The 23,611-nt window shown below is 47.7% G+C and overlaps 1 protein-coding gene across 1 annotated transcript in view; it reads right to left on the reverse strand.

Moving 5' to 3' along the window:
- The window catches only part of LOC144611800 (growth hormone receptor-like), a 49,716-nt gene that overhangs the window by 20,785 nt on the left and 5,320 nt on the right, over positions 1-23,611 (reverse strand). The window contains exons 4-6 of the mRNA XM_078431060.1: positions 18,839-19,001; positions 15,537-15,666; positions 7,621-7,790 (exon numbers count right to left, since the gene is read on the reverse strand). Coding sequence (XP_078287186.1) covers positions 7,621-7,790; positions 15,537-15,666; positions 18,839-19,001 — 463 coding nt within the window. The remainder of the gene's footprint in view (positions 1-7,620; positions 7,791-15,536; positions 15,667-18,838; positions 19,002-23,611) is intronic.

A 23,611-nucleotide genomic window follows, 5' to 3' on the forward strand; every position in this document is an offset into this window, starting at 1 on the left:
GGGAGGGGACGGGACAAAGTTAAGATGTAGTTCTGGTTCTGGTTGATTACTGCGCAAACACCTCATAAGTGATTATCTCGCACAGATGGAGACAGGAAGACTGGTGGGAGAACTGGGAAGGAGGAGGGGATGGAGAGAGAGGGGAAGCAAGAGCTACTTGAAGTTAGAGAAGTCAATGTTCATACCGCTGGGGTGAAAGCTACCCAAGCGAAATATGAGATTCTGTTCCTCCAATTTGCTGTTCCTCCAATTGGGACAAGAGTAGCAGCAGCAGCAATCAGCAGTAGCAGCAGCAGCAGCAGCAGCAGCAATCAGCAGTAGCAACACCAGCAATCATAAGTAGCAGCAGCAGCAGCAGCAAGCAGCAGTAGCAAGCAGCACCTAGCTGTGTTGCTTGGGAAGTAGTGTGTGGGGATTGTGTGGGGATAGTAAGGAGTAAGACCTGTGTGATCTCCCGGACTAGTTTCGATCGCCTAGCTTGGGGTCGGAGAGGAATTTCCCGGATTTTTTCCCAAATTGGCCTGGGTTTTTTATCCGGTTTTTCGCCTCTCCCAGGAGATCACTCAGTTCTTTTGGGTGGGCGGTTGGAGCGGTTGGAGTAGCGGCCGGGCGGTAGGTTTAGTAACCGAGCGCGGGGCTTTGTTTGGAGAGTATGACTGCCAGGGCAGTTTTTTGTTCTGGGTGTCAGATGTGGGGAATCTGGGAGTCTGATAGTCTTCCAGACATCCACATCTGCGCCAGGTGTGACGAGATGGGGCTCCTAAGGGACCGTATTAGGAACCTGGAGCGGCAGATTGATGACCTCCGTCTGATCAGGGAGAGTGAGGAGGTTATAGATAGGAGTTACAGGGAGGTGGTCACTCCTAGACCACGGGAGGTAGACAAGTGGGTCACTGTTAGGGGGGGCAAGGAACAGAGGCAGGGACTAGGGAGTACCCCGGTGGCTGTACCCCTTGGAAATAAGTACTCCTGTTTAAGTACTGTTGGGGGGGACAGCCTACCTGGGGGCAACGACGGTGCCCGGGCCTCTGGCAAGGAGTCCGGCCCTGTTGCTCAGAAGGGTAGGGAAAGGAAGAGGAGAGCAGTAGTAATAGGGGACTCTATAGTGAGGGGGTCAGATAGGCGTTTCTGTGGACGCAGTCGGGAGACCCGGATGGTGGTTTGCCTCCCTGGTGCCGGTGTCCGGGATGTGTCTGAGCGTGTCCAGGATATCCTGAAAGGGGAGGGAGAGGAGCCAGAGGTCGTGGTACATATAGGTACCAACAATATAGGTAGGATAAGGGAAGAGGTCCTGAAAGGAGAATTCAGGGGGCTAGGAAGAGAGTTAAAAAAAAGGACTTCCAAAGTAATAATCTCAGGCTTACTGCCTGTGCCACGCGATAGTGAGAATAGGAATGGAGTGAGGTGGAGGATAAATACGTGGCTGAGGAACTGGTGCAGGGAGCAGGGTTTCAAGTTTCTGGATCATTGGGACCTCTTCTGGGGGAAGTATGACCTGTACAAAAAGGACGGGTTGCATCTGAACCCGAGGGGAACCAATATCCTGGCGGGGAGATTTGCTAAAATAACTGCGGAGACTTTAAACTAGTACGGTTGGGGGGAGGGACTCAAACACAGATAGCTAATAGGCAGTGTGTGAGGCAGGAGGCAGAAAAGGGAAACACTCAGACCCAATATGTAGGAGAGAAAGAAGGGAAAAGAAATAAACTGAGAATAAGAAATGATGGGTCCCTTAAATGTGTATATTTTAATGCTAGGAGCATTGTAAGAAAGGTGGATGAGCTTAGAGCCTGGATTGACATCTGGAAGTATGATGTTGTGGCGATCAGTGAAACATGGTTGCAGGAGGGTTGCGATTGGCAATTAAATATTCCAGGATTTCATTGTTTCAGATGTGATAGAATCGGAGGGGCAAGAGGTGGGGGTGTTGCATTGCTTGTCAGGGAGGATATCACAGCAGTGCTTTGGCAGGACAGACTAGAAGGCTCGATTAAGGAGGCTGTTTGGGTGGAACTCAGAAATGAGAAAGGTTTAGCAACACTTATAGGGGTGTATTATAGACCGCCAAATAGGGAACGAGAATTGGAAGAGCAAATATGTAAGGAGATAGCAGATATTAGTAGTAAGCACAGAGTGGTGATTGTGGGTGATTTCAATTTTCCGTATATAGACTGGGAATCACATTCTGTTAAAGGGCTGGATGGTTTGGAGTTTGTAAAATGTGTGCAGGATAGTTTTTTGCAGCAATACGTAGAGGTGCCTACCAGAGAAGGGGCAGTGTTGGACCTCCTGTTAGGAAATGAGATGGGTCAGGTGACGGAGGTATGTGTTGAGGAGCACTTTGGGTCTAGTGATCATAATGCCATTAGTTTCAATATCATTATGGAGAAGGTCAAATCTGGACCAAGGGTTGAGATTTTGGATTGGAGAAAGGCTAATTTTGAGGAGATGAGAAAGGATTTAAAAGGAGTGAAATGGAAATTGTTGTTTTATGAAAAGGATATAATAGAGAAATGGAGGATATTTAAAGGTGAAATTTTGAGAGTACAGAGTCTTTATGTCCCTGTTCGGTGGAAAGGAAAGAATAATAATTTGAAAGAGCCATGGTTTTCCAGGGAAATTGGACACTTGGTTCGGAAAAAGAGGGAGATATACAATAAATATAAGCGGCAGGGAGTAAATGAGGTTCTTGAGGAATATAAAGAATGTAAAAGGAATCTTAAAAAGGAAATTAGAAAAGCGAAAAAAAGATATGAGGCTGCTTTGGCAAGTAATGTAAAAGTAAACCCCAAGGGGTTCTACAGATATGTCAATAGCAAAAGGATAGTGAGGGATAAAATTGGTCCATTAGAGAGTCAGAGTGGACAGCTATGTGCTGAGCCGGAAGAAATGGGGGAGATATTAAACAATTTCTTTTCTTCGGTATTTACCGAGGAGAAGGATATTGAATTATGTGAGGTAAGCGAAACAAGCAGAGTAGTGATGGAAATTAGGAGGATTAAAGAAGAGGAGGTTACCAGGGAAATTGATAAGGGCAAGGCTGTGGATGTTGTCTATATGGACTTCAGTAAGGCATTTGACAAGGTTCCACATGGAAGGTTGATTAAGAAGGTTAAATCGTTGGGTATTAATAGTGAGGTTGCAAGATGGATTCAACAATGGCTGAATGGGAGATACCAGAGGGTAACGGTTGACAATTGTATGTCAGGTTGGAGGCCAGTGTCTAGTGGAGTGCCCCAAGGATCTGTGTTGGGTCCACTGTTGTTTGTCATTTACATTAATGATCTGGATGATGGTGTGGCAAATTGGATTAGTAAATATGCAGATGATACTAAGATAGGTGGAGTAGTTGATAGTGAGGTAGATTTTCAAAGTCTACAGAGAGACTTGGGCCTTTTGGAAGGGTGGGCTGAAAGATGGCAGATGGAGTTTAATGCTGATAAGTGTGAGGTGCTGCATTTTGGTAGGACAAATCAAAATAGGACGTACAGGGTAAATGGTAGGGAATTGAGGAATGCAGTGGAACAGAGGGATCTGGGAATAACTGTGCATTGTTCCCTGAAGGTGGAATCTCATGTGGATAGGGTGGTGAAGAAGGCGTTTGGTATGCTTGCCTTTATAAATCAGAGCATCGAATATAGAAGTTGGGATGTAATGTTGAAATTGTACAGGGCATTGGTGAGGCCAAATCTGGAGTATGGTGTGCAGTTCTGGTCGCCAAATTATAGGAAGGATGTCGACAAAATGGAGAGGGTACAGAGGAGATTTACTAGAATGTTGCCTGGGTTTCAGCACTTAGGCTACAGAGAGAGGTTGAACAGGTTGGGTCTTTATTCTTTGGAGCGTAGAAGGTTGAGGGGGGACTTGATAGAGGTTTTTAAAATTTTGAGAGGGACGGACAGAGTTGACGTGGGTAGGCTTTTCCCTTTGAGAGTGGGGAAGATTCCAACAAGGGGACATAGCTTCAGAATTGAGGGACAAAGGTTTAGGGGTAACATGAGGGGGAACTTCTTTACTCAGAGGGTTGTGGCTGTATGGAATGGGTTTCCGGTGGAAGTGGTGGAGGCTGGCTCGATTTTATTATTTAAGAGTAAATTGGATAGGTATATGGATAGGAGGGGATTGGAGGGTTATGGTCTGAGTGCAGGTAGATGAGACTAGGTCAGGGAGAATGGTCGGCGTGGACTGGTAGGGCCGGACAGGCCTGTTTCCATGCTGTAGTTGTTATATGTTATATATGTTAAAGTAGGAATGGGGTACTGATTTAAGATGATCAGCCATGATCATATTGAATGGTGGTGCTGGCTTGAATGGCCGAATGGCCTACTCCTGCACCTATTGTCTATGTTTCTATGTTTCTAACCAGAGAGCAGTGCTGAACTACTATTTACCCCATTGGTGACCCTCGGACTATCCTTCATCAGACTCTACTGGCTTTACCTTGCACTAAACGCTATTCCCTTATCAAGTATCCGTACACTATGAATGGCTCGATTGTAATCATGTGTTGTCTTTCCGCTAGCTGGTTAGCACGCAACAAAAGCTTTTCACTGTACCTCGGTACACGTGACAATAAACTAAACTGAACTGAAGCTTACTGACTCTCTCCGCTACTCCCCACCCCATCCCTTCTCCTGTTCCATCCTCCCCGTCCCGGCCTCTCCAACGATGAGACTTTCCATGGAAAGTCTGAAGAAGGGTCTCGACCCGAAACGTCACCCATTCCTTCTCTCCTGAGATGCTGCCTGACCCGCTGAGTTACTCCAGCTTTTTGTGATATCTCCGATTTGTATCAGCATCTGCAGTTATTTTCCTACACAGACTTTCCATGGAGATGCTTTGGTACTGTAACTTCCCCTCTGCCACTGGACACAGAATCCTTGACCACTTCCCAGCCACTTCCCGCACCACTGCCCCACACCCCTCTCCTCCGGGACAGAACGAGGATGGACTTCCTTGAGTAGGGAGGAACTACAGGCTGCAGAGATGAGGCTGAAGCGCATCGTTCGATCAGCTGAGAAGGTTGTTGGCTGCAACCTTCCCCCCATTGACGAACTGTACACTGCAAGGGCCAGGAAGCGAGCGGGCAAGATCATCTCTGACCGCTCTCACCCTGGCCACAAACTCTTTGAAGCACTTCCCTCTGGAAGGCGACTCCGGACTGTCAAAGCAGCCACAGCCAGACATAAAAACAGCTTTTTTCCACGAGCAGTAGGTCTACTCAACAACTAAAAGTCTATAGCCTCCTTTTGCCCTGGTATTTTATTTCATTCTTCACATGTTTAAAGTATAATGTTTTATTCTTAACTGTTTACTGTATGTTGTGTTGTTACTTGTGAGCAAAGCACTAAGGCACATTCCTTGTATGTGTACATACTTCGCTAATAAAATTTATTTAATTCAATTTAATTCAGATGCAGGTTTAAACCGAAGACAGACCCTAAAGCTGGAGTAACTCAGCGGGTCAGGCAGCATGTCTGGAGAAAAGGAATAGGTATTGTTTCAGGTCGAGTTTGAGCCTTTCTCCATAGATGCTGCTTGACCCGTTGAGGATAGACTTCCCGTGGCCCTCAAGTTCCACCCCATTCCACAGATTCACCACCCTCTGACTAAAGAAATGACTCCCCATCTCCTTCCTAACAGAACGTCTCTAATTCTGAGGCTATGACCTCTGGTCCTAGACTCTCCCACTAGTGGAAACATCCTCTCCACAACCACTCTATCCAAGCCTTTCACTATTCGGTAAGTTTCCATATGTTCTATGTTATCTCATACTCCTCTCCCCTGACTCTCAGTCTGAGGAGAGGTGGAGTAGTTGATAGTGAGGTAGATTTTCAAAGTCTACAGAGAGACTTGGGCCTTTTGGAAGGGTGGGCTGAAAGATGGCAGATGGAGTTTAATGCTGATAAGTGTGAGGTGCTGCATTTTGGTAGGACAAATCAAAATAGGACGTACAGGGTAAATGGTAGGGAATTGAGGAATGCAGTGGAACAGAGGGATCTGGGAATAACTGTGCATTGTTCCCTGAAGGTGGAATCTCATGTGGATAGGGTGGTGAAGAAGGCGTTTGGTATGCTTGCCTTTATAAATCAGAGCATCGAATATAGAAGTTGGGATGTAATGTTGAAATTGTACAGGGCATTGGTGAGGCCAAATCTGGAGTATGGTGTGCAGTTCTGGTCGCCAAATTATAGGAAGGATGTCGACAAAATGGAGAGGGTACAGAGGAGATTTACTAGAATGTTGCCTGGGTTTCAGCACTTAGGCTACAGAGAGAGGTTGAACAGGTTGGGTCTTTATTCTTTGGAGCGTAGAAGGTTGAGGGGGGACTTGATAGAGGTTTTTAAAATTTTGAGAGGGACGGACAGAGTTGACGTGGGTAGGCTTTTCCCTTTGAGAGTGGGGAAGATTCCAACAAGGGGACATAGCTTCAGAATTGAGGGACAAAGGTTTAGGGGTAAGAAACGTTCCTATTCCTTTTCTCCAGAGACACTGAATATAGACTTCCCCTGGCCATCACCTTCCACCCCAATCAACAACTCACTCTCCACAAAACATACTATCTTCAACAACATCCCGTCACCTGTCTCCATCCCCTCTCCTCCCCAACCATTGCAGAAGCCTCTAAAGGGCGGCACGGTGGCGCAGCGGTAGAGTTGCTGCTTTACAGCGAATGCAGCGCCGGAGACTCAGGTTCGATCCTGACTACGGGTGCTGCACTGTAAGGAGTTTGTACGTTCTCCCCGTGACCTGCGTGGGTTTTCTCCGAGATCTTCGGTTTCCTCCCACACTCCAAAGACGTACAGGTATGTAGGTTAATTGGCTGGGTAAATGTTTTTAAAAAAATTGTCCCTAGTGGGTGTAGGATAGTGTTAATGTACGGGGATCGCTGGGCGGCACGGACTTGGTGGGCCGAAAAGGCCTGTTTCCGGCTGTACCCCTGGGTACAATGACAATAAAGATATATTGTATTGTATTGTATTGTATTGTATATATATGATATGATGATAAATAGAGTGGATGTGGAGAGGACGTTTCCACTAGTGGGAGAGCCTAGGACCAGAGTTAGCCTCAGAATTAAAGGAGGTTCCTTTAGGAAGGAGGAGGAGGAATTTCTTTAGCCAGAGGGTGGTGAATCTGTGGAACTCATTTGCTGCCTTACAGCGAATGCAGCGCCGGAGACCCGGGTTCCATCCCGACTACAGGTGCTGTCTGTACGGAGTTTGTCCGTTCTCCCCGTGACCTGCGTGGGTTTTCTCAGAGATCTTTGGTTTCCTCCCACACTCCAAAGACGTGCAGGTTTGTAGGTTAATTGGCTTGGTAAATGTAAAAATTGTTCCTAGTGCGTGTAGGATAGTGTTAATGTGCGGGGATCGCTGGTCGCTGCGGACCCGGTGGGACGATGGGGCCTGTTTCCGCGCTGTATCTCTATACTAAACTAAACTAAATAAAAGGAAAGATCAGCCACGATTGAATGGCGGAGTAGACTTGATGAACCGAATCTGCTCCTATCACTTATGAACCTATGAAGCCATTTCACATTCCCAAAGGCAAGTGTGCACACTAGTCTGGGGTCATTATTCCTGCTGCCCAAGCACTCTCTGAAAGACCGAGCTTTACCTATGTTATCAATGGAGAAACAGCGTTTGTCAAAAATGATGTTCTGGTCCTGAATGTCAGACTTGAGCTGGACACAGTATGAAACCCAGATGGAGGTGTACGTCTGGTTGAAGTAGCAGGAGTCCTTGTCCGGCAAGTAATTCGGACATTCTCTCCAATCCGCGTTGCTTCTGCAGGGACAATCATCGGTTAGAACTTGAAGAAACAAGAACTTATTCTAAAACATTAAAATGGCTCAAAATTATCTTCCAGAGGTGCAAGAATGAGGAAGGGCTGTGATGACGGTTAAGTTTGAGTTCATTGACACAGTGTGATATTTGCGTTGTACATATAATTTGGATAATTATTTATAAACTGCATATATGTATGTTTACGTGTGGGCAAATACGTGTATATGTACGGATACATATGTACGTATGTATGTATGTATGTATGTATGTATGTATGTATGTATGTATGTATGCATGTATGTATGTGTGTCTGTGTGTATGTATGTATGTATGTATGTATGAATGCATGCATGCATGCATGCATGTATGTATATATGTATGTATGTATGTATGTATGTGTGTAGATAGAAAATAATTGCACATGCAGGTTCAAAACGAAGGTAGACACAAAATGCTGGAGTAATCCAGTGGGACGGGCAGCATCTCAGGAGAGAAGGAATGGGTGACTTTTCTGGTCTTGACCCGAAACGTCACCCATTCCTTCTCTCCTGAGATGCTGCCCGTCCCGCTGAGTTACTCCAGCATTTTGTGATACCTTATGTATGTATATGTTTGTGTGTGTATATATATATATATATACTAGACCAAGTGGACCCGTTGGGCCCATTCCTCGTAGAGGGGGGACAGGGAAGGGGAGAGGGTGTCACTGAGTGAGCCCTGGACCCAAAGCCTCTCCTGTATTGGTGTAGCACCCTCAACCCCTCCACTCAAACCCCCTTATCCCCCCCTCCTCCCCCCACTGACCCACGCCATCCGCCCTACCCCACCCCCACTTGCACCTCCCCTGCCCCCACTTGCTCCTCCCCTGCCCCCACCCCCACTCCTCCCAACCCTGCCTCCACCCCCATTCCCCTCTCCCAACCCCTAATCCCCCCTCCCCCTCACCCCCACCTCCCTCCCCTCCCCCCACCCCCACTCTCCCTGCCCGCACCCCACTCTCTCCCCACCCCCAATCTTCCCTTCTCCCCACCCCACACTGCCCTCCTCCCCAGCCCCACTCTCCACCCCATGCTCTCCTCCCCCCACCCTCCCCCACCCCCTCCCCCACTCACTCCTCCCCACCCCCACTCTCACTCTCCCCCACCCCCCCCTTTCCCCCCACCCTCTCCTCCCCCCACCCCCTCCCCGGGGTCTGGTCTGAAAGGGGATCCCGCCACGACACGTGGTCTTTCCCTTCCCCTGCCCCACCCGCTGTGTGCCTTCAGCATTTCATATATTGGTCAAGGTTACGTGTTGACAAACTGCTCTCTGACTGTTTCTCGGTATCAGTGACAGCCAATTACTGGTGCTAAGAAGTCGATCTCACAGCCAAACCTCATCATTGCATTCAGAAAGCAACAGGACTGGGCACTGACAGATTCCATTCAGAAATTTCATAATTATCTCCCCTTTGCTCCCGCAATGAGGCACTGCCAGGATTCTGCGAGGGCCAGAAACAATCTCCAGTGTGAAAGAACTTACAACAGATCCAATCAGATACCATTCACTGTCGGCAACTCACAGCATGTTTGCCTCAGTCCAGCTCCATAATTACAGGGCTTCTCCACATTTTCAGCTCAATGCTAATTTTTTTGCTATGGTGAAGGATTTTATTGTATGAAACTTGATTAGTTTAGAGAGACTGAACGGGAACAGTCCTTTCGGCCCACTAATTCTTTGAGGAAGTAAATACCAGGACAGCCAAAGAAGAGGCAGTAGATGTTGTTTACTCAGGTTTTCAGAAAACCTTTGATAAGGTGCCAAGTTAGGTTACTAAAGCAGATAAGAGCCCATGATATAGAAACATAGAAACATAGAAAATAGATGCAGGAGGAGGCCATACGGCCCTTCGAGGCAGCACTGCCATTCATTGTGATCATGGCTGTTCGTCCCCAATCAATATCCCGTGCCTGCCTTTCCCCCATATCCCTTGATTCCACTAGCCCCTAGAGCTCTATCTAACTCTCTCTTAAATCCATCCAGTGATTTGGCTTCCACTGCCCTCTGTGGCAGAGAATTCCACAAATTGACAACTCTCTGGGTGAAAAAGTTTTTTCTCACCTCAGTTTTAAATGGCCTCCCCTTTATTCTAAGACTGTGGCCCCTGGTTCTGGACTCGCCCAACATTTTCCTGCATCTAGCTTGTCCAGTCCTTTTATAATTTTATATGTTTCTATAAGATCCCCGTCTCATCCTTCTAAATTCCAGTGAATACAAGCCAAATTTTTTCAATCTTTCCTTATCATATCATATCATATATATACAGCCGGAAACAGGCCTTTTCGGCCCTCCAAGTCCGTGCCGCCCAGCGATCCCCGTACATTAACACTATCCTACACCCACTAGGGACAATTTTTACATTTACCCAGCCAATTAACCTACATACCTGTACGTCTTTGGAGTGTGGGAGGAAACCGAAGATCTCGGAGAAAACCCACGCAGGTCACGGGGAGAACGTACAAACTCCTTACAGTGCAGCACCCGTAGTCAGGATCGAACCTGAGTCTCCGGCGCTGCATTCGCTGTAAAGCAGCAACTCTACCGCTGCGCTACCGTGCCGCCCGGTATGTGACAGTCCCGCCATCCCGGGGATCAATCTTGTGAACCTACGGTACGCTGCACTGCCTCAATTACAAGGATGTCCTTCCTCAAATTAGGAGACCAAAACTGTACACAATACTCCAGATGTGGTCTTACCAGGGCCCTATACACCTATACTGAAATCCTCTTGTTATGAAGGCCAACATGCCATTAGCTTCCTTCACTGCCTGCTGTACCTGCACGCCAACTTTCAGTGACTGGTGTACAAGGACACCCAGGACTCGCTGCACCTCCCCCTTACCTAACCTAACTCCATTAAGATAATATCAAAGGGCAGATACCAGCATGGATATCAGGTTGGCTGGGTGGCAGAAGGCAAGGAGTTGCATTGAAAGGCACTTTTTCAGGTTGGCTGCCAGTGACTAGTGGAGTTCCGCAGGGCTCGGTGCTGGGGCCGCTACTCTTCACGTTGTATATTCATGATTTGGATGAGGGGGTTGAAGGTTTTGTGGCCAAGTTTGCGGATGATGCTAAGATAGTTGGAGGGACAGGTAGTGTAGAGGAAGGAAGGACTCTGCAGAAGGACTTGGACAGGTCAGGAGAGAGTGCAGAGAAGTGGCAGATGAAATTCACTAGAGCAAAGAGTCTACGACTTTATTCTTACTACCAAAATGCATGATTCCACACTATGCTGTATTTTCTAATTTAATATAACAGTTGAGAAGAAACTGTCCCTCAATCTGGAGGTGTGCATTTTAGCACTTCTAATCCTTTTGCCCGATTCAAGATTCAAGATTCAAGATATCACTATTTATCATTCAAAAAAACATTTTTTTTGGACGAAATTCAGTCACCCACAGTCCAACAATAAAAGCATTAAAATAGGCAAATTACACAATAAAAGCATTAAAATAGGCAAATTACACAACCCCAACCAACACACAAAAAAAGAAACATCCATCACAGTGAGTCTCCTCCAGTCCTCTCCTCACTGTGATGGAAGGCCATAATCTTTTCCCTTCCCCTGCCGTCTTCTACAGCGGTCAGGCTGTTGTGGTTCCAGGCCGCGCCGGACGGTGGAAGGTCCGCCGCGGGCCGACCCAAGCCTGCGGGAGATGGGAGAGGGGAGAAGAGGGAGTGACCAGGATGAGACTGGTCCTTGATTATGCCGCTGGCCTTGCCGAGGCAGCGTGAGGTGTAGATGGAGTCAATGGAAGGGAGGTTGGTTTGTGTGATGGTCTGGGCTGCTGGCCTTGCCGAGGCAGCGTGAGGTGTAGATGGAGTCAATGGAAGGGAGGTTGGTTTGTGTGATGGTCTGGGCTTCATCCACAATTGGCTGCAATTTCTTGTTGCCTTGGATGGAGCTGTTCCCAAACCAAGCTGTGAAGCCCCCAGTCTCTCAAGTTTCCTCGCACATCCCAAAGAAATGCGGGTCAGAGGGTAAAGGGCCTGTCCCACTTAGGCGATTTTTTAGGCGACTGACGGCGACTGTCAAAGTCGTAGCAGATCGCCAAAATTTTCTTTTACCCTTCGACAATGACAGCGACAATGCCGAGTCAGTTCGATACAAGTTAATTTTTGTGTGAAACTTGCACCTGGCGAAATTCCCACGCTTACCTGACCGTCAAACTGACATCTCCAATCTACCTGTCAAATGTCCTGACGGTAAATAAATTGGTTAAAGAAAACTATCTTCTGGTATCTTCAAATGCCTTTTCTTAATTTAATATTACGTGTTTCTAAATGCATCTGCGACAACCTAGCTAACCTGGGGACAGCATGCGACAGCGCCCGCAATAAGCTACGATACCTGGCGACAAGCCAGCTGTCGCCGAGAAATTTTTATCTGGAAAATAGAATCCGCTACGATTCATTGAAGACACCTCACGATCATGCCCGCGATACCCCGGCAAACGTTCGGAGACAGCCTAGTCGCCGGCAGTCGCCTTAAAATGGCCTAACTGGGACATGCCCTTTAATGGTGTAAATTGCTCCTGGTGTGTGGGTGGTGGTGGAATCTGGGGAAGTTGTAGGGAGAATACAATGGGCTGAGTCAGGATCCGAAGAAAAACAGGAGATTTAATCTGACGCAGGCCCACTGGTTCCAAGGGACTGTTTCTTGGCTTTACATCAAGTCAGGAGTGTTTCATTATTACAGGGATAGGAAAAATGAAATTCCCACTTGCTGCAACGTTGCAGGTGTAAGAGTGTTTAAGTGTCAGGTATACCATAAACTGAACAATGAAATTCTTACTTGCAGCAGCAAAACAAGTCTGTAAACGCAGTACTCATAGATAATAAAAGAGACAAAAAAAGTTCAATCAATTATCTTCAAAACCTATGTTTGTCCAACATAAAAGCCCCAAATCCCTAGTGTGACCAAGACAGTTTGTGTGTGCCTGATGGCTGCAGGGAAGAGGCTGTTCCTGAACCTGGACGTTACAGTTTTCAGGCTCCTGTACCTTCTTCCCGATGGCAGGGGTGAAATGAGTGTGTGGCCAGGGTGGTGTGGGTGTCTGTCATTAACAGCAATGCAGTGGCGTAGCGGTAGAGTTGCTGCCTCACAGCACCAGAGACCCGGATTTGATCCTGACTATGGTTGCTTGTCTGTACGGAGTTTGTGTGATCCTCCCGTGACCTGCGTGGGTTTTCACCGAGATCTCCAGTTTCCTCCCACACTCCAAAGACTCACAGGTTTGTAGGTTATGTGTAAATTGTCCCTAGTGTTCATAGGATAGTACTAGTGTGCGGGGATCGCTGCTCGGGGTGGAATTGGTGGGCTGAAGGGCTTGTTTTCACGTTGTATCTCTAAACTAAACTAAACGAAAAAATTAACACCAGATAAATATACAATAAATTATCAATTTTTTCCATGTAAACCAGACTATAACATTGCAAGCCAAAGCACGTAGTACATTGGCATGCACTATTTATATCTGTTACTCCATGACTATGACACACTGTGTTCAGTTCTGGGCACCATGTTATGGGAAAGATGTTGTCAAGCTGGAAAGGGTGCAGAGAAGATTTACGAGGATGTTGCCAGGACTAGAGGGTGTGAGCGTTGAGTAAGCTGGGTCTCTATTCCCTGAATGCAGGAGGATGAGGGGTGACCTTATCGAGGTGTACAAAATCATGAGATGAATAGATCGGGTAGATGCACAGAGTAGGTGAATCGAGGACCAGAGGACAAATGGTGAAGGGGAAAAGATTTAATAGGAATCTGAGGGGGTAACTTTTTCACACAAAGGGAGGTGGGTGTATGAAACAAGCTGCCAGAGGAGGTAGTTGAGGCTGGGACTATCCCAACGTGTAAGAAACAGTTAGACAGGTACGGAGGGTTAGGGACCAAATGCGGGCAGGTGGGACTAGTGTAGCTGGGACATGTTGGCTGGTGTGGACAAGTTTGGGGGAAGGGCCTGTTTCCACGCTGTATCATTCTATGACTCTATCTGATACAATCCCTCTGTAAAGATTACCATCTGCCTACTATCCACTTCATGCCCCGATGGCCTGAGCTACAGGGAGAGATTGGGCAGGCTGGGACTTTATTTCTTGGAGCGCAGGAGGATGAGGGGTGATCTTACAGAAGTGTACAAAGACATGAAGGGAATGGGGTGAATGCACAGAGTCTTTTACCCAGGGTAGGGAAATCAAAACGCAGACAGGAACCCAAGAGGCTACTTTTTCACACAGAGGGTGGTGCGTATGTGGAACGAGGTGCCAGAGGAGGTCGTTGAGGCAGGTTCGATAATAACATGTAGAAGATAGTTGCACATGGTTAGAAAATGTTTAGAGGGGTGTGGGCCAAACGTGTGGGTAGGACTCGTGTAGATGGGGCATGTTGGCCGATGTGGGCAAATTGGTCCAAGGGCCTGTTTCCATACTGTATGACTCCATGGTACTTGGACAGGAAAGATGTGGAGCAAAGGTGGGCAAATAGCACTATTTTAGATTTACTTTAGTTTAGTTTAGATACAGAGCGGAAGCAGGCCCATTCGGCCTACAGGGTCCGCACCGACCAGCGATCCCCGCACATTAACACTATCCTACACCCACTAGGGACAATTTTTACATTTATACCAAGGCAATTAACCCACAAACCTGCACGTCTTTGGAGTGTGGGAGGAAACCGAAGATCTCGGAGAAAACCCACACAGGTCACGGGGAGAACGTACAAACTCCATACAGACGTGGTCGGGAGGGAACCCGGGTCTCTGGCGCTGCATTCGCTTTAAGGCAGCAACTCTACCGCTGCGCCACCGTGACTGCCGCCCGTGATGGTCGACAATGAGGAGTTGAAGGGCCTGTCTCCATGCTGTGTGACTCTACTCTCTTCAGTCTTGTTTTTACCTGTAGTACTTGAGTTGGACATGATAATATTTATGTACAGTAGTATCTGATTAAGTATGTAATATAGTTGGAAGATCAGAACTACACCCTGGCTTCGGACTGGGGCATTCAGTAGTCTGATAACAGCAGCTGTTCCTGAATCTGGTGGTACGTCCTTGCAAGCTTTTGTATTTCCTGCACAACGGGAGAGGGGGGAAGAGGGAATGACTTGATTGTATTTATGTACAGTATTGTAGGTGCAGAGGTAGGCCATTCGGCCCATCAAGTCTACTCCGCCATTCAATCGTGGCTTATCTATCTTTTCTTCTTAACCCCATTCTCCCCATAACCCCTGACACTCGTACTAATCAATCTGATCTAATTGGACAGTAGGCATAACAAAGCTCTTCACTGGGCGGTCACGGTGGTGCAGCGGTAGAGTTGCTGCCTTACAGCGAATGTAGCGCCAGAGACCCGGGTTCCATCCTGACTACGGGTGCTGTCTGTACGGAGATTGTACGTTCTCCCCGTGACCTGCGTGGGTTTTCTCCGAGATCTTCGGTTTCCTCCCACACTGCAAAGACGTGCAGGTTTGTAGGTTAATTGGCTTGGTAAATGTAAAAATTGTCCCTAGTGGGTGTAGGATAGTGTTAATGTGCGGGGATCGCTGGTCGGCGCGGACCCGGTGGGCCCAAAGGGCCTGTTTCCGCGCTGTATCTCTAAACTGTACCTCAGTATACATGACAAAAATAAGCCAAAATCAACACAAAGGCAAAGCATTCGTGGAGAATAAAATAACAGTGCACAGAATAACGTGTCCTCATCATCACTCACCCCTTTGTGTAAAAGAATCTGAGCTGCCTTGGTTGTGTCAGGTTTTGGTAACTGCCGGGGCTCCATCGGCACGTGAAGGTCTCCTGCTCTGGTGAGCGGCACTCAATGATGATCGGCCTCACCAAAGGAACTGCAGCAGAAGAAGAAGAAGAACGTGAGAGAGATGCGGGGAATGGGGGGATGTACTGTAGATCCCATGAAGGCAAGTCAGTGTTGGTCTTGGCAGCATGTTCAGCAGGGTCATTGTGGGCCGAAGGGCCTGTTCCTGTGCTATGCTGTTTGCAATCGGGCACAAGGGCACGCATTTATGCAGACAGCTCGCTAAGCCTCGAACACCACCAAACTCAATGGCGCAGCAGTAGAGTTGCTGCCTTACAGCGAGTGCAGCGCCGGAGACCCAGGTTCCTTCCCGACTACGGGTGCTGTCTGTGCGGAGTTTGTACGTTCTCCCCGTGATCTGCATGGGTTTTCTTTGAGATCTTCGGTTTCCTCCCACACTCCAAAGATTGCAGGTTTGTAGGTTAATTGGCTTGGTAAATGTCAAAATTGTCCCTAGTGTGTGTAGGACAGTGTTAGTGTGCGGGGATCGCTGGGTGGCGCGGACCCGATGGGCCGAAGGGCCTGTTTGCGCGCTGTATCTCTTATATAATAAATAATAATATAATCTGTGCTGTTTGGCGAGATGCCATTGCTGTGTGACCTGGAAGGACCGGCGTTCACTTTCTTCACTTGGAAGAGAGGGCGTGATCTCACCTGCAGGTGATGGGCAACAAACACTTTCTAACACAGCACACCACAGCCTTCAGTCCACAATGTCTGTGCTGAACATGAGGCCAAGTTAAATCATCTCCTCTGATTCGTGTCCTCCATTCCCTACTGCATGTCGACATTCCTATCTAAAAGCTTCTGAATTGCCACCACCAATCTACTTCCACCCGCAGCCCCAACAGTCTGTTCCTGGCCTCAACCACTCTCTGTTAATAAACAGATGTTTATTTGCCACGAATGATCAGCCATGATCACAGTGAATGGCGGTGCTGGCTCGAGGGGCCGAATGGCCTTCTCCTGCACCTATTGTCTAAACCTGCCCTGCACATCTCCTTCATCACCTTGTAGCTACGTCTACCCTTTGACTTTACCAGCCTGAGAAGAAGGTTTGATGAAAGAATGCCGACTGTACACCTTACTTGTGAAAATCTACTGTGCCTGTTGTTTTGGATGTGGACTCTTATACATTGGCGAGACCAAACGTAGACTAGGCGATAGTTTCACTAAACACCTTCGCTCAGTCCGCCTGGGCCTACCTGATCTCCAGGTTGCCAAACACTTTAATTCCCCTTCCCATTCCCACACTGACCTTTCTGTCCTGGGCCTCCTCCACTGTCAGAGTGAGGCCAAACGCAAACTGGAGGAACTGCACCTCATATTTCGCTTGGGCAGCTTACACCCCATCGGTATGAACATTGATCTCTCTCACTTCAGGTAACCCTGCAGCCCCTCTCTCTCCACCCCTCCCCCACCCAAGTTTTCACCTAGCCCACAGCTAACAACGGCCTGTTGCCTTTATCAGCGTTACTTTTTGCCTATCTTTCATTCATTTGTTCTATATCTCTTCACATCACCTTCTACATCTTATATTTCCCTCTCCCCTAATATCAGTCTGAAGAGTCTCGACCCGAAACGTCACCCATTCATTCTCTCCAGAGATGCTGCCTGACCCGCTGAGTTACTGAGTTACTCCAGCATTTTGTGTCTATGTGTATGTATATATATATATATAAAGAGCTGTAACACACACACATAAATATACACGTGTGTGTGTGTGTGTGTATAGAGAGAGCTGTAACACACACACATAAATATACACGTGTGTGTGTGTGTGTGTGTGTATATATAGAGAGCTGTAACACACACACACATATATATATATATATATACACGTGTGTGTGTGTGTGTGTGTGTGTATATATATAGAGAGCTGTAACACACACGTGTATATTTATGTGTGTGTGTTACAGCTGTCCTGACCTCAACCCCATTGAACACTTGTGGGATCAGCTTGGGCGTGCTGTTCGTGCCAGAGTGACTAACACAACCACGTTGGCTGACTTGCGACAAATGCTGGTTGAAGAATGGGATGCCATCCCACAACAGTGTGTGACCAGGCTGGTGACCAGCATGAGGAGGAGGTGCCAGGCTGTTGTGGCTGTGTATGGTTCTTCCACACGGTACTGAGGCTCCTGTTTATTAAATGAATAAATTGTTAAATTGCCAATATGTCTTGTTTCTTCAGACTTCAATCATCCAATCCACCAAACAACACCGAACAAGAGTCAATGGCAGAATAAGCTGTTTGGCATTGGCAGAGAAGATTTGGCAGATTTTTCATGGGCGCAACCCACATACTCAGCTCTGCTGCTCATCCCACAAATGCATGTTCCTTACAAATGTGGCACCATTTAAAAGGGAAATAAACAGGCTTTCCAACGGTATAAGATTTATTGCCAAGAAGCATTGTTACAACAAAGAAATAATCTGCCAAACACAAATCTCCTTACTTTTTGTGCTATGTTTATATATACACCTGTGTGTGTTTGTATATGTGTTTGTATATATATATGGGTGTGTATGTATATATATATATATATATATATATATATATCTATGGGCAGACGCAGTGGCGCAGCGGTAGAGTTGCAGCCTTACTGCGAATGAAGCGCCGGAGACCCAGGTTTAATCCTGACTACGGTTGCTGTCTGTACGGAGTTTGTACGTTCTCCCTGTGACCTGCGTGGGTTTTCTCCGAGATCTTCGGTTTCCTCCCACACTCCAAAGACGTACAGGTATGTAGGTTAATTGGCTTGGTATAAATGTAAATTGTCCCTAGTGGGTGTAAGGTAATGTTAATGTGTGGGGATCGCTGGTCGCCGCGGACTTGGTGGGCCATAGTGCCTGTTTCCGCATTGTATCTCTCAACTAAAAAACTGGAAAAACATGTCTTTGTATATATCTACATATCTTGGTTTAAACCAGGACCTGCAGTTCCCACCTACACCATATTTGCCACTCTATTTTGTAAAGAAAATAACAGCAGCAAACCCTGGCAATCTTTCTCTCGTCTAACCCACTGAGTGTGCATGTTCTATATGCGGCACCTTCTACCCAACAGTACGTCTGCATCCACGTCTGCTACTGAGAGCTCTCACTGAAACACTGCCAAACTCATACAATCTTTAAATACCGTCTCCAGAAAACTCTTCCGCGCCCACTCCCACATTCCACGGGTTCTAGCGTCCCCTCACCTCCTACTGATTGCGGTGTTGGAAGGAAGACGCTCAACACGTCGCTGAATTCGCTGTAATTGCCGACGTCATGATACACGCATCTCAGTCGGATGAGATACTGCTTCCCTGTGGCAAAGTGGTACAGTGGCTGGGGAGGAGCTTGGCCAGGCAGGGTTTCCATCTGCAAAGACAGGAATTCACCAATCTCACGTGTCTGGAGTCAAGAGTGTTTTATTGTCACGTGGCCCAGATAGAACAATGACTTTCTGAAACTCACTTGCTCCAGCACAGAATATATAAACATCGTACACTGTAAATAATCATATAGCTCAGAGCTTATTTGAGGCTGTGGTGTTTAATAGTCTGATGGCTGTCGGGAAGAGGCTGTTCCTGAACCTGGACGTTACAGTTTTCAAGCCTTCTTCCCGATAGCCGGGGTGAAATGAGTGTCTGGCCAGGGTGGTGTGGGTCTCTGATGATGCCGGCTGCCTTTTTGAGGCAGCGACTCCTGTAGAGCCCTTCGATGGTGGGGAGGTCAGAGCCAGTGATGGACTGGGCAGTGTTCACCACTTTTAGCAGTCTTTTCCGCTCCTGGATGTTCAAGTTGGTAAACCAGGCCATGATGCAACCAGTCAATGTGCTCTCTACTGCCCCGAATTGTAATCTATTGCAAAGGACGAGGTGAAACGACCAGGTGGCACAGCAATAGACTTGCTGCCTCGCAGCGCCAGAGACCCGGGTTCCATCCTGACCACGGGTGCTGTCTGTACGGAGTTTGTACGTTCTCCCCGTGACCTGTGTGGGTTTTCTCCGGGTGCTCCGGTTTCCTCCCACACTCCAAAGACGTACAGGTTTGTGGGCTAATTGGCTTTGGTAAAATTACATTGTCCCTAGTGTGTGTACAATAGTGTTAGTGTGTGACGATCACTTCTCGGTGTGGACCCGGTGGGCCAAAGGGCCTGTTTCCGCGCTGTATCTCTAAACTCAACTAAAGACCGGATGGTCGGGACTTAATTGGAACGGGGCAGCCTCAGATTGTCAGAAACACCTCTGCAATCATTGCTTTGGTTTTATCTCCGGAGGTGGAAATGTCAGTGCTTCGATATGCCTCAGCTGGACTGAATGCAAGACCCACCATCCCCTCGGACTGTTACTGAGGTCACCTCTCACCGACCAACAACCATCCAACAAATATGAAATGCATGTCAACAATTGGAGAGTCTAGGACTCAGATTTAAAGGACGTTCCTTTAGGAAGGAGATGAGGAGGAATTTCTTTAGACAGAGGGTGTTGAATCTGTGGAACTCATTGCCACAGAAGGCTGTGGAGGCCAAGTCAATGGATATTTTTAAGGCAGAGATAGAGATTCTTGATTAGTACGGATGTCAGGGGTTATAGGGAGAAGGCAGGAGATCCTTCTTCAGATTGTACACACACACACAAACACACACAAACATGCATACATATATACACACAAACAATAATACACACACACATATATCCACACACACATATACATACACATATGCACACATACATACCCACACATACACACACATGTACACACACATATATACACACATATGCACACACATACACACATATGCACACACGCATACACACACACACACACACACATATGCGCAGATACATACACACATACATATATACACACATATCTACACACACACATACACACACCCACACATATACACACACATACACACATATACACACACAGGCACATATACACCACATTTACACACACATATGCACACACACACATATACACACACATATGCACACACACACATACACACACACACACACACACACATATACACATACATATGGCCAGAGTATGGACTGTGGGAACCAGGCACTGAAGAACTCTGGAGCATCCGCGATGCCTGGCTTTCCGATTCAAAACCTCCATTTCTGCCACTATCCTCCCTCTCGCTCCCTTCTCTTCCACACAGATCACGTTCTGAGGTATCACAGGTATCACACATGCATACACACATACATACATATACACACACACATATCTACACACACACACACACACACACACGTATACACACACATATGCACACATACACATATCTACACACATACACACACACACATACACCACATATACACACACATATGCACACACACACGCACACACACACACATACAGTATGTACACACACACATACACACACACACACATATATATATATATATACATTACACACACACAAGAACAATTTGTCTACAGAAAAAGTGCTGCCTCTGCCCATTATACGGTGAAGCTGATGGTGATGATTATAACTGGTTCTCTGCAGGATGTTAAACATTGGTCCACATTTCTAATCCCAGACGTTAACAGGCTGTAATTGGTTTCAACATTGACAGCATGTTCCTCCACAGCACAGTAGTTGGAACATTGAACGCTGTGTGGACGGGGTGCTGCAGGATCGGTCCCCCGGGTTGTGGTGGCCTCAAGGACAGGGAGGAAATTCCCGAGTATGGACTGTGGGAACCAGGCACTGAAGAACTCTGGAGCATCCGCGATGCCTGGCTTTCCGATTCAAAACCTCCATTTCTGCCACTGTCCTCCCTCTCGCTCCCTTCTCTTCCACACAGATCACGTTCTGAGGTATCACAGGTATCACAAAATGCTGGAGTAACTCAGCGGGTCAGGCAGCATCTAGGAGAGAGGGAATGGGTGACGTTTTGGGTCGAAACCCTTCTTCAGTACTTGTTCTGAGCAAGTCTCCATCACTCGCTCAACACCATTATGAGTGGTGACCCTCCCAGTCCTGATACTTTCACAGCCATTCCTTTGGAATGACTAGAGGCGGCAGAGTGACACAGCTGGTCGAGCCGCTGCCTCACAGCGCCAGAGACCCGGTTCAATCCTGTCCTCTGGTGCTGCCTGTGTGGAGTTTGCACGTTCTCCCTGTGACCGCGTGGCTTTCACTGCTCCAGTCTCCTCCCACATCCCAAAGACGTGCGGGTTTGCAGGTTAATTTCCCCCTCGTGTGCAGAGAGTGGATGAGAAAGTGGGACTTAGTCTTTAGTTTAGTGTATTGTCACGTATACCGAGGTACAGTGAAAAGCTTTGGTCGCGACCTATCCAGTCAGCAGAAACACAATACACGATTACAGCCCGCCTGAACCAACCTGATCTCCCGGTTGCTGGACACTTTAATTCTCCTTCCCATTCCTACCCTGACCTTTCTGTCCCAGGTTTCCTCCATTGTCAGTGCGGCTAAACGCAAGTTGGAGGAGCAGCATCTCATATTTGGCTTGGACAGCTTAGAGCCCAGTGATATGAATATTGACCTCTCCAGGTAGCCCCAGCATTCCCTCTCTCTCTATCCCTCCCCCACCCAAGTCGCACCAGCTTCTCATTTTCACCCCACAAACAGCTTACAATGGCCTGTTCCCTTTATCATCATAGGATGAGATGTAGAAGAGACCCTAGTGAGAGCCTCATCTATAATGGAGGAGGGGAAGCCCCGTTTTCTGAAGAACGAGGACATCTCGGAAGCCCTAGTCTGAAACACCTCATCCCGGGCGCAGATGCGGCGTAGACGGAGGAATTGGGAGTAGGGGATAGACTTTTTGCAGGGGACCGAGTGGGAAGAAGTGTAGTCCAGATAGCTGTGCGAGTCGGTGGGCTTGTAGTAAATGTCCATCACTAGTCTGTCTCCTGTGATGGAGATGGTGAGGTCCAGAAACGGGAGGGAGATGTCAGAGATAGTCCAGGTATATTTAAGGGCAGGATGGAAAGGGCAGGATGCCTCGGCAAGGCCAGCAGCATCATCAAGGAACAGTCTCACCCTGGCCACTCCCTCTTCTCCCCTCTCCCATCAGGCAAGAGGTACAGAAGTGTGAAAACGCACACCTCCCCCCACTCGCAACAAGGACAGGATCCCCCTCGTTCTCACCTTCCACCCCACCAGCCAGCGGATCCAACATATCATCCACCAACATTTCCGTCACCTACAACGGGACCCCACCACTAGCCATATCTTCCCATCCCCTCCCCTCTCTGCGTTCCGCAGAGACCGTTCCCTCCGTAACTCCCTGGTCCACTCGTCCCTTCCTACCCAAACCACCCCAACCCCAGGCACTTTCCCTTGCAACCGCACGAGATGCAACACCTGTCCCTTTACCTCCCCCCTCAACTCCATCAAAGGACCCAAACAGTCTTTCCAGGTGAGACAGAGGTTCACCTGCACCTCCTCCAACCTCATCTATTGCATCCGCTGCTCTAGATGTCAATTTATTTATATCGGCGAAACCAAGCGCAGGCTCGGCGATCGCTTCGCTGAACACCTGCGCTCGGTCCGCATTAACGCAACTGATCTCCCGGTGGCCCAGCACTTTAACTCCCCCTCCCATTCCCAGTCTGACCTCTCTGTCATGGGCCTCCTCCAGTGGCATAGTGAGGCCCGCCGGAAATTGGAGGAGCAGCACCTCATATTTCGCCTGGGCAGTTTGCAGCCCGGTGGTATGAACGTCGACTTCTCCAACTTCAGATAGCTCCTCTGTCCCTCCCTTCCCCTCCTCCCTCTATATTCCTGTCTCCACCTATATCCTTCCTTTGTCCCACCACCGACATCAGTCTGAAGAAGGGTCTCGGCCCGAAACGTCACCCATTCCTTCTCTCCCAAGATGCTGCCTGACCTGCTGAGTTACTCCAGCATTTTGTGAATAAATCCCTTTATCATCATTACTTTTTTTGCATATCTTTCATTCATTGTTCTTTATTTCTCCACATCACATAGAAAC

Source organism: Rhinoraja longicauda, chromosome 3, assembly GCF_053455715.1.
Source record: "Rhinoraja longicauda isolate Sanriku21f chromosome 3, sRhiLon1.1, whole genome shotgun sequence".
Taxonomy (NCBI): domain Eukaryota; kingdom Metazoa; phylum Chordata; class Chondrichthyes; order Rajiformes; family Arhynchobatidae; genus Rhinoraja; species Rhinoraja longicauda.